Source organism: Equus caballus, chromosome X (assembly GCF_041296265.1).
Source record: "Equus caballus isolate H_3958 breed thoroughbred chromosome X, TB-T2T, whole genome shotgun sequence".
NCBI lineage: Eukaryota > Metazoa > Chordata > Mammalia > Perissodactyla > Equidae > Equus > Equus caballus.
Window position 1 is genome coordinate 14001733 of NC_091715.1, and position 14100 is coordinate 14015832.

Here is a 14100-nt window from a genome sequence, read left to right on the forward strand (position 1 = left end):
AAAAATAGTTTCTTACAAAAAAATTACAGTATCTGCCCCTTGCCCCTCCTTACCACCATATAAACATCATTTTCAAAACAATCTCTTCAAAATTGTCAAGTTAGCATTGGAATTATTTGAAAATAAAAGAATCAAGAGAAACTTTTTGGAGTTATCTTATATCTTCACCATTATACCAACTTATCACAAAGACTTTTTTCAGTAGCTGGAAAATATGCATTAAACATGTACATCAATGACACCCTCGATACATTTTAATTTTTAAAATGTATTTAAAATATTATTCTCCTTTAAATTTCATTAACTTTTCTTAATTTTAGGTAATTTATTTTTAATTTGAAAAATTCCATCTGCTAACGATTCACATTAGAATAATGTGCATATTTTATTTTTTCAATGTTTATGATTTTATATTTGAAATATATTCAGTTTTATTGACTTTTGATTTTTATTTTATAAATTTTGAATGCTTTTTAATAAAAATATCAGTATTAATATAAGTATTTTTAAATCAAAGGGTACTGTCATTTTGCTCCATATTGCAAACATTAGTTGAAACAAAACAGAAGTGTTTCATATATTGATATCAGATGGCTGAACGCAGAAATGTTTAAAGTAATACTGCTGAAATTTAATTCAGTTCTAATAGATCTAGGAAGACTCTGTGTCTTTAAATGTAGAGCGTATCTCTTGTAGACAGGATATATTTGAGTCTTTTTAAAAATCCATTTTAATAATCTGTCTTGTAATTGGAGAGTTTAGTCCACTAACTTTTAAAGTAATTATTAATATGTTTGGGCCTGGGTCTACCATTTTATTATTTACTTTCTGTTTGTCTCCTCTGTATTTTGTTCTTCTCTTCCTCCTTTCCTGTCTATTTTTTGGACTACCTGAATATCCCTTAGAATTCCATTTTAATTTTCCTACTGGCTTTTTAGCTATACTTCCTTGCAGTTGTGTTTTTACGTTATGCCCTGGGGATTACAATGTACAATCCACATAAAGTTAATATTGTACTACTTAACATAAAATGTTGAACCCTTGCAATGATACAAATCCATATCCCCACCCAAGCCTTTATAACTGTTTTAGGTATTACATCTACATATGTTATAAACTCCCCAAGACTATAATTATTGCTTTAAATAGTCACATTATTATAAAGAAATTAAGAGGAAAAAGGCAAAAAAAAAAAGTCACTTGCATTTACCCAGAGATAAACTTCCTTCAGCATTTCTTATAGTGCTTGTCTGCCAGTGACGAATTCTCTTAGTATGCTTTTATCTGAAAATGTTCACCTTCATTCTTGAGGAGTATTTTTGCCAGATATAGAATTTTGTATAACACCCCTCCCTCCTGGTGCACTCCCCACCACCAGAGTCTGCCTGCTTCCATTCACTCTCCAGTGTCTTCAGGTAGCTACTTTTTCTATAGTTTCCAGGTTTTAGAGTTGTTTTCTTTGGGGAAGTCAGTTAGGTAGGATGTGACTCTAGCATCACTGAATTTTCACACTGATTCCCCTTTCTCCCAAGTTTATTGAGGTATAATTTATGTACAGAAAAATTCATTTCGCATTGATTTTTAAAGTCTACTGAGTTTTAAATAAACTGGCCTGAACATAAATACACCCACACAGTACTACTTCCAATGTGGTTCTGACGACGCTAAACACTATTCAGAGTTTTAAGTTTACCCAAGAAAAGAAATACCAATTTCGATGGCTATGTAGGCTTTAAAGAGCCTAATATACTCTTCTTAGTACATTCCTAAAAGGCCTCATCATACTCTTAGTAAATCCTAAGCTGTATGTTATAAATAATAAGGCACTACAGAGACCTATAATACAAATCAGTAGGAGATACAACTAACCTTTCTTCCTGAATTTGGGCCTTTTTTCCTTGGTGTGAGATTTTTAACAGAACTTCCCTTCTTGGGGACTGAAGTATGTCCAGGTGGTTTAGTACGACCTGATTTCTTGATCTGCTGTGTTGGTAAGATTACAGCAGTTTTCTGTGGAGACTGCATTGAACTCTGGGCTGCTTCAGAAGGGGAAGGCTGTGTTTTTGGTTTTGCTATATTCTTTGTAATGGGAACTGAGAAAAAAAAAAACAACAAAAATAAAATTAAGTAAATCACATAATTAAGGTATTGTCTTATGACTCAAAAGAAATTTAACTCAATCTTTAAAAACATTCCAAAGCCTACTCATTGAAAACCACTTACAATAAAGGTAGCATTTAAAATGAAGTTTTAGGTATTTAAGATTTCAGATTATCGGGAAATAGTGTAATTCTCCAGAAAAAATAGAGAGGCTTTTTTTTTAATGAGGAACCAGTAACTTCACACTTAGCATAGTGAAAATTTCTAGCAATTTACCTTTTGTCTGCTTCTCACATGTTTAGTCCTTAGCACAGAAAACAGTTTTTCCTTCAGAAAATACTAATTGTGCCATATGCAGGAATCATTTTGACCATTAATATAGGAAAACATAGCAAAGCAGATACTGACGGCTCCTGCTTCATTTTTCAGAGGCCAGTGAAATCCGCTGCACTTGATTTTTGTTTTTTTTTTAAAATATTTTCAAGTTGTGCTTTTTTAAGAATTTTTTTTTTAAGATTGGCACCTGAGCTAACAGCTGTTGCCAATCTTCTTTTTTTTCTTCTTCTTCTCCCCAAAGCCCCGCCCCCCAGTACATACTTGTATATTCTAGCTGTAAGTCCTTCTGGTCATGCTATGTGGGACACTGCCTCAGCATGGCCTGATGAGCTGTGCCACGTGCGCGCCCAGGATCCGAACCAGAGAAACCCTTGGCGCTGAAGTGGAGCCTGCAAACTTAACCACTTGGCCACAGGGCCGGCCTCCCTATGCTGCACTTGATCTTTAACGGCTAAAGCATATTAAGTTCCTATATGTATGTCTAATAATAAAGGTTCATATACTACAATATAGACTCTACAATAATGTTGTCATGGAAGGACCACTATCACGCCTAAGTGATTTGTATTTACTAGTTACTTGGTAGCCCAATCTAGACAGTATTAATATTTCAAATGAAGGTTTACCTGTCACAGTTAAGTAAAAAAAGAGAGATTTTTAGTATTAATCCCTTAATAGTTTTATTATTATAAAATAGTGAAATTCGCACAGTAAGAAGTACTAATGTCAAACAAAAAGTCCTTACAGGAAGAGCTGTATAAGGAAAACATTTATACATCTATGCAAAAATCAGCTTTTACTTTGAGGACTTCATTTTACAACTTGAAACCAATCTACTGCTTCACTCCCCCTATACTCAAAGACTAGGTAGAAATCTGACCTTTGATGGAAAATACCACATCTTCCCCGAAGCCTTTTCATCTACCTTCTATCACTTACCAACCCAAGAGGAGGGAACAGCCTTCTCTCAGCTGCCAGGGCAAACGGAAGACCACTGAATTGCCACCATCACTTTCCCCCCTTATTTATAATAATTCACCTACTTACACCAGTCTCTTCCTATCTCTTTATCATCATCTATCTCATACTCCACACTCACTTCCACTTTCTTCAATAACTCCAGTAACCTAATTCACATTATTTCTTCTTACACAGTCTACCTGTCATCATCTTCAGAAATTTAACTATCATACTTCTGATGCTTCATCATCCTGACCTCATCTTCAGCTCCTCTCTAAAATAGTTATACTTAGCAATTTCTGAAATTCTTCTATCTCCAAGATAACCAACTGTGCCCCCTTTCTCTATCTCCACTTCCTTGCTTCATACCAACTAACTATGCTTTTCATTCTTATTATGAGATCTATCCACAAGCCTTCTCCATTTTCATCCAATTTATTAGCCTTCTTCTGGCTTTACTCCTATCAACCTGCACCCAACTGTCCACCTTCAACACTTCTCTAACTAGTATCCCTTACTATATCACCTCTTGATCTTTGATCATGTCCAGCATATAAGCTCCCACCTGTGAGTACACTATCATTTGCTTTCTCTGGTCCTGAGCCATAGAACAAGGGTCAGCAATTTTTTTCTGTAAGGGGCCAGAGAAGAAAAATTTTAAGCTTTGAAGGCCACACATGGTCTCTGTCACACATTCGTCTTTGTGTTTTTTAAAACTCTTTATGAATATGAAAACCATTCTTAGCTCCCAGGCTACATGGGCTGGATGTGGCCCTCAGGTTGTAGTTTGCCAACTCCTGCTATAGAACATTACGCTATTTTTTTTTAACTTTTTAAATTTTTTTAAAGATTTTATTTATTTGTTTTTCCTTTTTCTCCCCAAAGCCCCCCCGGTACATAGTTGTGTATTTTTAGTTGTGGGTCCGTCTAGTTGTGGCATGTGGGATGCCGCCTCAGCACAGCTTGATGAGCGGTGCCATGTCTGCGCCCAGGATTCGAACTGGTGAAACCCTGGGCGGCCACAGCGGAGCACGCGAACTTAACCACCCGGCCACGGAGTTGGCCCCCTAGGCTATTACTGATCGCTATAAAATCTACACTAACCTCAACTGGGGTGTCATTACTGCAACTCACTGATTTCCAAAGTATGCCTCCATGGCAGAACATTTTCCCCTGCTTAAGTTCCCATCTCCCTCTCACTCTATTCATTCAGCAAATGACCCTACCTTCTATGTTATAAGAAGATTAAAGGCTATCTTTTGGGAGTGACCATAACCATCCCATTTCTCCATCTTAAAATACTTTTATTTTCATTCATTCTCATCTCTTCCTTTTGTAACAAATGAACTTTTCTCTCTACTCTTCTAAGTCTAATCCTCTTTTACTTATGTCCTAATAACTATCTTTTTTGGTTCTTCTGGGACATTACAGTTTCAGTGATCTCCTCTCTCTTCATGGTACTTAATCACTTGATCCGCAGCTCCTTGGTCTCTCTTACAAGCCTCAAATAGCCCTCATTTTGAAGTTACCTCCCCTAGTTTCTGGCATACTTTCAAACCCTTGCATTAATCCTTCTACTCACTACCAAAATACCAAGAATCACCATCTATACTTGATTCTTCAATTTCTTTATTCCATGTTTCCTTAGCCCCCTGTAATAAGCTTTTCTTCTCCCAAACATATTTTAACGAAATTCTTTCTTAGGTCACTAATCAGCTCTTCCTTGTTACTAAATCCAAATAAATCCCCATTCTGTTGACAAATCTGTTTATCTCCACAGGTCTGGTCCCCACCTCTGAATACATGGCATGAAGAAAAGGAAATAGATTGGGCTCTGGACCTAAGTTTAAATTCTTGTGCCAGATTGCTTTAAAACAAAACCTAGGAGTCATAGAAGGTCCTCAAAAAAATATTTACTAAATGAATGAAAAATTTTTTCAATCTGTAAGCCAATGTTATACCTCCAAAATGAGTATATTCTATACACAATAATTAACTTATAACAAATAAAATAGTAACTTCTCAGAACATGGCAAATGTAATAAAATCAGTATCTAATCTAAGAACTTTGGCATTTGAAAATTTCACACTTGAAATTAATAAATCCTGGGAAACAAGTATTTGAGTTATAGCTTCAAATATTCCCCTGAAATATTCTATTACAATAAAAACTCTTTGATGCATGGTATACACATATGTATAAGCAAAGTAAGAAAAATGCATTATAAAAAATTTTACATATAAAAACATTTTTTCACTTTAGAAAGCAAGCTTTTTTTATTTTTTAAATTTCTTTTCAAGTAATTTCATTGGGATTATAATGGTTTATAGCATTGTGTAATTTTGGGTGTACATTATTGTTTATCAATTTCTGAATACACTTCATCATGAAAGCAAGCTTTTCAAAGGCAAAGACTCAGTTTTGTTTACTTCCATATCCCCAGCTCCTAGAACAAAATGCTTTTTAAACTAATTTAACTAAAGAGGAAAGAGTAATCATTCAAATATATTAGACATCAAAATTAAACTATATACATTATATATTTGTTGCTAGTTCTGTCGAGTCAATTCCAATTCTTAGTGACACTGTGCACAGCGGAGCAGAACCCTGTCCAGTCTTTTTGCGCCATCCTCTCACCTTCCAGCACTCTACGAGACAATGCTCCACCGCTCTTAATAGGGTTTTCATGGCCAATTTTTTCAAAAGTGTGTAGCTAGGTCCTTCTTCCTAGTGTGTCTTAGTCTGGAGGCCCCACTGAAACCTGTCCCCCATGCATGACCCTGCTGGTATTTGAAATACTAGTGGCATAGCTTTCAGCATCACAGCAACATGCAGCCACCACTGTTTGACAACCAACAGATGGGTAGTGTGGTTCCCTGACCAGGAAACAAACCCAGACCTCAGCAGTGAGAGCACCTAATCTCAGCCATTAGACCACCAAGGCTGGCTTACATTATACATTACATGTATTTATTATCTCTCCTCCAAAGAACAATCATATAACATATATACACCATATATGCTGAAATTCTATTCAGTATTAATTAAACTATTTCAAATAGAAAATAGATTTGTTTAAATGATAAGGTTAAAACTATATATTAGCATTATAACCATGTGTTCACAGTGGTCACAAAGTGAGTAAAAATCTTTTTGAAGAAAGCACACTTTGAAATATATAGAAGGATATGCTAATCATCTTCAACAAAATTTTTACGTGAATACCTAACACAAAACTTATCTGGTTCTTCAGCTTATCTTCAGATAGAACTGACAACATTCAGACAAGAAAAATGTCCAGGTGATGAGAAATTACTGAATTGTGGAAATGCAAAAGAAATTAATGGGAAACAATCAGAAGGCAGGAAATAAAATCAAGAGGAGGCCTGGAAACCTGGAACAGGAGGAATTGAAGAAAGAAAGAAGATAGATGCCAATAGTTACTGTCTACCCATTAGACACTGGGCACTTCAATATCCATTATCACATGTAATCCCCCAAGTGTCCTATGAGGTAGGTATTGTTTCCCCACTTCATACATGAGGAAATTTAGGCTCTGTGAGGTTAAGTAACTGAGCCAAAATTACCCATTTGGCTAAGTGAGTTTTACCTCCTAAGTGTATACTTTTTGTAATATGCCACCTTGCTTTCTCTCCTCTAACAAAAAAGGCTATTAAATTCATTCCCCTGAGTCAAAGTGCATGTGTTTTATTTATTTATTTATTTATTTATTAAAAAGGCCCAAAAGACAATCTTGTGAATTCCTAGATGATATTTCACCAGATAGTCAATGGGTGCTCTCTGACAGAGGAGCCTTGGGTTTTTTAAAAACTAGATGTGGAGGCATAGTTATAAGGATAAAACATTGACAAGTATAGACAAAAACACTCTGGTAAAACTTTCCATGCCTGGGGATTTAATCTTATTTAATATTTTCAAATAGTACTTCTTAAAAATACTTTCTTGTTGACACATGAAGATGCTTTATTATTGAAAGATAGTGCTTGCCTTCTCTGAACTGTGAAGGCAGTTCAGCACACACAATTACCAGGGAAAAGGAAATACACTTAGAAATGAACAGCAACTCCCTATTTCCAGTTATTGTCACACATGTGCTGGTTTAGCTTACACATGGCTGATTTAAACGGGGACTAAAATGGATAAGATATACAAATTAATACATATTTTGCTTTTGATCTAAAAAGACTTAATAGAGATATGGTTGCTTACTGTTCTCCAGATTTTCCATCCATTATTTACTTAATACCGAGTGTGCCCTTTTTACGAGTCTAGGCAATTTAGGAAATCCAGAAGAAATAAATATGGTCCCAGTCATATAGTTCCTATTTCATGTGAGTATTTGTGTATACATAAAATTCCTACCTCCTTAAGTAGATAGATCGATGTTTTCCTTCTCCTCAAATAGACAATGCTATATATGTAACCATATGATAACAAGGGCAGAAATTAATATAAAAATAGATGTTCTGGAGATGACGTCACCAAGACGGCGGAGAGAGTAGTCTTCTTTGTCTCTCCCCGTTCGAATCTACAACTAATTGGACATTCATCGGTTAACAAAGTATATCCATGTAGCATCTCAGGATGCCTGAGAGACCTATGCTGCTATACATCAGAAGGCAGACGGAATTCCGTCTGGGAGGAGGTGGAGATAGGTGAAAACTCTCCGACCCCTGACCCACGAACACTCTAGTACCTGCAAGCAGCTTTCTTCCAGCAGACTCCCCCATAGCGTCTCCAGGCACCAAGGGAAGGAGTGTGTGCACAGCGGAGGAGCGACGGTGGAAACAGGTGACTACAGCCCTACCTAAACCACCCATGATTACGTCTAAGCCCAGGAGGAAACTCCAGGGTCCTGCACCGGCAGCAGGGAAAGCCTCTACTCGCCATTAGTGGAGAGGCCCCACCCAGCATTCAGAACGCCGGGAGGCTCCGGAAGAGGAGAATCCCAGGCAGGGCAGCAGCCAGCCAGCCGCCACCCAACTCACGGACTCTGGCTGTCCCCCAGACAGGGCAAGGGGCTCCCGGAGATCCTGGGGAAGAGGACTGCGGCTGGGTGGAGTTCCAGCGGCCCAGCTCTGTGGCCCAGGGGGAAACTCTACAGTCTCAGAGCAGCCTCAGCGAAAGCCTCTGCACAGCACTAGTGGAAAGGCCCCACCCGGCAATCACAAGGCTGGAAGGCCCTGAGGCAAAAGTAGCATAGCTACGTGAGCTAACAACAGACTGCAGAAGATACCCATAGCTCTGCTGTGACCTATAGTGGACAAGTGAGATTTTGTGGGCTCCGACAGTGACAGAGCTGCAAATATAGGTAATCCTGCTCCAGGCTGCTGGGAAAGCCCATATCATCGCTGCAGACCCTAAGGAGGGAGCACGTCTAGGTGGTCTGCAACAGCAGGCACCAGCAGCCTGAAGCCCCGTTGCGACTGCCCCCACAGCTGACGAGGGACCCCACAAGACCACTATGACGAGGAGAGGCCCAGGTCCAGTTAGCAACAGCTGACAGGGTTCCTGGTTGGCGCAGTCTAAACAGCTTCTCCCCGCCCCCACACCAGTAGAAACAAGTGGAAGCAGTAACTAAACTATATCTCTATGCGGAGGCACAAATCTACGCCATAAAGCAGTATGAAAAAATATATTAAATCTCCAGAACAGAAGGAAAATGACAAATACCCAGAAAACAATCCCAAAGACAATGGAATCTATAACCTAAATGGCGATGACTTCAAAACAGCCATTATTAAAAAACTCAAACGAGTTAAAAGAGAATACAGATACACAACTCAACGAGTTCAGGAGGTACGTCACAAAAGAGCTTGATACTATAAACAAGAATCAATCAGAAATACTGGAAATGAAGAATACAATGGAGGAGATTAAGAAAAATCTGGACTCTCTGAACAGTAGGGTCGATAATATGGAGGACAGAATTAGCAATTTGGAGGACAGGAATATATGAATGCCGCAGGCAGAGGAGGAAAGAGAACTAAGACTAAAAAGACATGAAGAAACTCTCCGAGAATTATCCAACTCAATTAGGAGATGCAACATAAGGATTATAGGCATACCAGAGGGAGAAGAGGAGAAGGGGGCAGAAAGCCTGTTCAAAGAAATAATGCCTGAGAACTTTCCAAACCTGGGGAGAGAGATGGAACTTCATGTGACAGAAGCCAATAATCTCCAAACTTTATCAATGTAAGAAGACCAACCCCAAGGCATATAGTAGTGAAGCTAGCAAAAGTCAACAACAAAGAGAAAATACTAAGGGCAGCCAGGCAGAAGAAAATAACCTACAAAGGAACCCCCATAAGGCTATCAGCAGATTTCTCAGCAGATACCTTACAGGCTAGAAGAGAGTGGAATGATATATTCAAAACTCTGAAAGACAAAAACCTGCAGCCAAGAATACTCTACCCAGCGAAAATATCCTTCAAATATGATGTAGAAATAAAAACTTTCCCAGATAAACAAAAGTTAAGGGAGTTCATTGTCACAAGACCTCCTCTTCAAGAAATGCTCAGGAAAACCCTCATACTTGAAAAATCAAAAAAACGAAAGGGGTTACAAAACCAAGAGCAAAGGAGATAAGTAGAAGGACAATAACAGAAAGTAGCAGCTCTCCATCAGAACAGGTTAGCAAAAGTTAAATAAAACATTAAAGATAAAAGGAAGGGAAACACCAAGAATAAACATAATCCTATCATTTTAACCACAACGTCACAACACAAGAAAGAAGAGATAAAAAAAATCTGACAATAACAACCTAGAAGGGGAAGAGAAAAGGGATAGAACGTTTTAATTCAAGGAAATAAGAGGCTTTCAGAAAATGGACCATCTCATCTATGAGATGTTTTATACAAACCACCTGGTAACCGCTAAACAAATAACAAGAATAAAGACACACATTACAAATAAGAAGAAAGCCAATACAGAAATTTACCTATTTGAATTAGGAATCCAAAAACCATGGGATGAGAAACAAAGGAAATGCAAAAGAACCAGAGGACAAGTGATAAAATGGCAGCAGTAGGGCCACAGGTATCAATAATCACTCTAAATGTAAATGGATTGAACTCTCCAATCAAAAGACACAGAGTAGCAGGATGGATCAAAGAACAAGATCCAACAATATGCTGCCTCCAGGAAACACAGCTCAGGCCCAAAGACAAATACAGACTCAGAGTAAAGGGATGGAAGACAATACTCGAAGGTAATAATGAACAAAAGAAAGCAGGTGTTGCCATACTTATATCAGACAAAGTAGACTTCAAAGCAAAACAGATAAAGAAAGACAAAGAGGGGCAGTATATAATGATAAAAGGAACACTCCACCAAGATGACATAACACTTATAAATATATATGCACCCAACACAGGAGCACCAAAATTTGTAAAGAAACTTTTAACAAAGCTAAAACAAGAGATCAACAACAATACAATAATAGTAGGGGACCTCAACACCCCATTAACACCAATGGATAGATCATCCAGACACAAAATCAACAAAGAAATTATAGAATTAAATGAAAAATTAGACCAGATGAACTTAATAGATATATATAGAACACTTCATCCAAAAACAGCAGGTTACACATTCTTCTCAAGCACGCATGGAACATTCTCAAGGATAGACCATACCTTGGGAAACAAAGCAAGCATCAATAAGTTCAAGAGGGTTGAAATAATATTGAGCATCTTTTCGGATCATAATGCTATGAAACTAGAAATCAACTACAAGAATAAAGCTGGTAAAGGGGCAAAAATGTGGAGACTAAACAACATGCTACTGAACAAACAATGGATTATTGAAGAAATTAAAGAAGAAATCAAATATTATCTGGAGACAAATGAAAATGAAAACACGCCATACCAACTCATTTGGGATGCAGCAAAAGCAGTCCTAAGAGGGAAATTCATTGCAATACAGGCTCACCTCAATAAATAAGAACAATCTCACATAAGCAACCTCAAACAACACCTAATAGAATTAGAAAAGGAAGAACAAACAAAGCCCAAAGTCAGTAGAAGGAGGGAAATAATAAAAATTAGAGCAGAAATAAACGATATTGAAACAAAAGACAGTAGAAAGGATCAATAAAACAAAGAGTTGGTTCTTTGAAAAAATTAACAAAATCGACAAACCCTTAGCCAGACTCACTAAGAAAAAAGAGAAGTCTCAAATAAATAAAATTAAAAATGAGAGAGGAGAAATCACAACGGATACCAAAGAAATACATGGGATCATAAGAGAATACTATGAAAAACTATATGCCAACAAATTGAACAACCTAGAAGAAATGGATAAATTCCTAGACTCTTACAACCTACCCGAACTGAATCAGGAAGAAATAGAGAATCTGAATAGACCAATCACAACTAAAGAAATAGAAACAGTAATCAAAAACCTCCCCAAAAATAAGAGTCCAGGACCAGATGGCTTCTCTGGAGAATTCTACTAAACATTCAAAGAAGATTTAATACCTATCCTTCCCAAACTATTCCAGAAAATTGAGGAAGATGGAGCACTCCCTAACACATTCTATGAAGCCAACATCACTCTGATCCCCAAACCTGACAAGGACAACACAAAGAAGGAAAACTACAGGCCAATATGACTGATGAACATAGATACAAAAATCCTCAACAAAATTCTGGCAAACCGAATACAGCAATACATCAAAAAGATTATACACCATGATCAAGTGGGATTTATACCAGGGACACAGGGATGGTTCAACATCAGCAAGTCAATCAATGTGATATACTACATTAACAAAATGAGAAACAAAAACCACATGATCATCTCAATAGATGCAGAGAAAGCCTTCGACAAGATCCAACATCCATTTATGATTAAAACCCTCAATAAAATGGGTATAGAAGGAAAGTACCTCAACATAATAAAGGCCATATATGACAAACCCACAGCCAATATCATACTCAACGGACAAAAACTGAAAGCCATCCCTCTCAGAACAGGAACAAGACAAGGGTGCCCACTTTCACCACTCCTATTCAACACAGTACTGGAGGTGTTGGCCAGAGCAATTTGGCAGGAAAAAGAAATAAAAGGAATCCAAATAGGCAATGAAGAAGTAAAAGTCTCGCTGTTTGCAGATGACATGATCTTATATATAGAAAACCCCAAGAATCCATAGGAAAACTATTAGAAACAATCAACAGCTACAGCAAAGTTGCAGGGTATAAAATCAACATACATAAATCAGTAGCACTTCTATACGCTAACAATGAACTAATAGAAAAAGAACTCAAAAACTCAATCCCATTCACGATCACAACAAAAAGAATAAAATACCTTGGGGTAAATTTAACCAAGGAAGTGAAAGATCTATACAACGAAAACTACAAGACGTTCTTGAAAGAAATTAATGACGACATAAAGAGATGGAAAGACATTCCATGCACATGGATTGGAATAAACATAGTTAAAATGTCCATACTACCTAAAGCAATCTACAGATTCAACACTATCCCAATCAGAATTCCAATGTCATTCTTTACAGAAATTGAACAAAGAATCCTAAAATTCATATGGGGCAACAAAAGACCCTGAACTGCTAAAGCAATCCTGAGAAAGAAGAACAAAGCAGGAGGCATCACAATCCCTGACTTCAAAACACACTACAAAGCTACAGAAATCAAAACAGCATGGTACTGGTACAAAAACAGGTGCACAGATCAATGGAACAGAATAGAAAGCCCAGAAATAAAACCACATATCTATTGACAGCTAATCTTCGACAAAGGAGCCGAGGGCCTACAATGGAGAAAAGAAAGTCTCTTCAACAAATGGTTCTGGGAAAACTGGACAGCCACATGTAAAAGAATGAAAATTGACCATTCTTTTTCACCATTCACCAAAATAAACTCAAAATGGATCAAAGACCTAAAGATTACGCCTGAAACAATAAGTCTTCTAGAAGAGAATATAGGCAGTACACTCTTTGACATCAGTTTCAAAAGAATCTTTTCGGACACCATAACTCCTCAGACGAGGGAAACAATAGAAAGAATAAACAAATGGGACTTCATCAGACTAAAGAGCTTCTTCAAGGCAAGGGAAAACAGGATTGAAATAAAAAAACAGCCCACTAATTGGGAAAAAATATTTACAAGTTACTTATCTGACAAGGGGTTAATCTCCATAATATATAAAGAACTCACACAGCTCAACAACAAAAAATCAAACAACCCGATCAAAAGATGGGCAGGGGACATGAACAGACATTTCTCCAAAGAAGATATAAGGATGGCTAATAGACACATGAAAAGATGCTCATCATCACTAATCATCAGGGAAATGCAAATCAAAACTACACTAAGATATCACCTTACACCTGTTAGAATGGCAAAAATATCCAAAATCAAGAGTGACAAATGTTGGAGAGGTTGTTGAGAAAAGGGAACCCTCATACACTGTTGGTGGGAATGCAAACTGGTGCAGCCACTATGGAAAACAGGATGGAGATTTCTCAAAAAGTTAAAAATAGAAACACCTTATGACCCAGCCATCCCACTACTGGGTATCTATCCTAAGAACCTGAAATCATCAATTCCAAGAGTCCTGTGCACCCCTATGTTCATCGCAGCATTTTTTACAATAGCCAAGACGTGGAACCAACCTAAGTGCCCGGCAAGTGATGACTGGATAAAGAAGATATG

The 14100-nt window shown here is 37.4% G+C and overlaps 1 protein-coding gene across 2 annotated transcripts in view; it reads right to left on the reverse strand.

Moving 5' to 3' along the window:
• The window catches only part of SCML2 (Scm polycomb group protein like 2), a 92540-nt gene that overhangs the window by 16621 nt on the left and 61819 nt on the right, over positions 1-14100 (reverse strand). For both annotated transcript variants that reach the window (XM_023633243.2, XM_023633244.2), the window contains exon 8: positions 1870-2093. In XM_023633243.2, coding sequence (XP_023489011.1) covers positions 1870-2093 — 224 coding nt within the window. The remainder of the gene's footprint in view (positions 1-1869; positions 2094-14100) is intronic.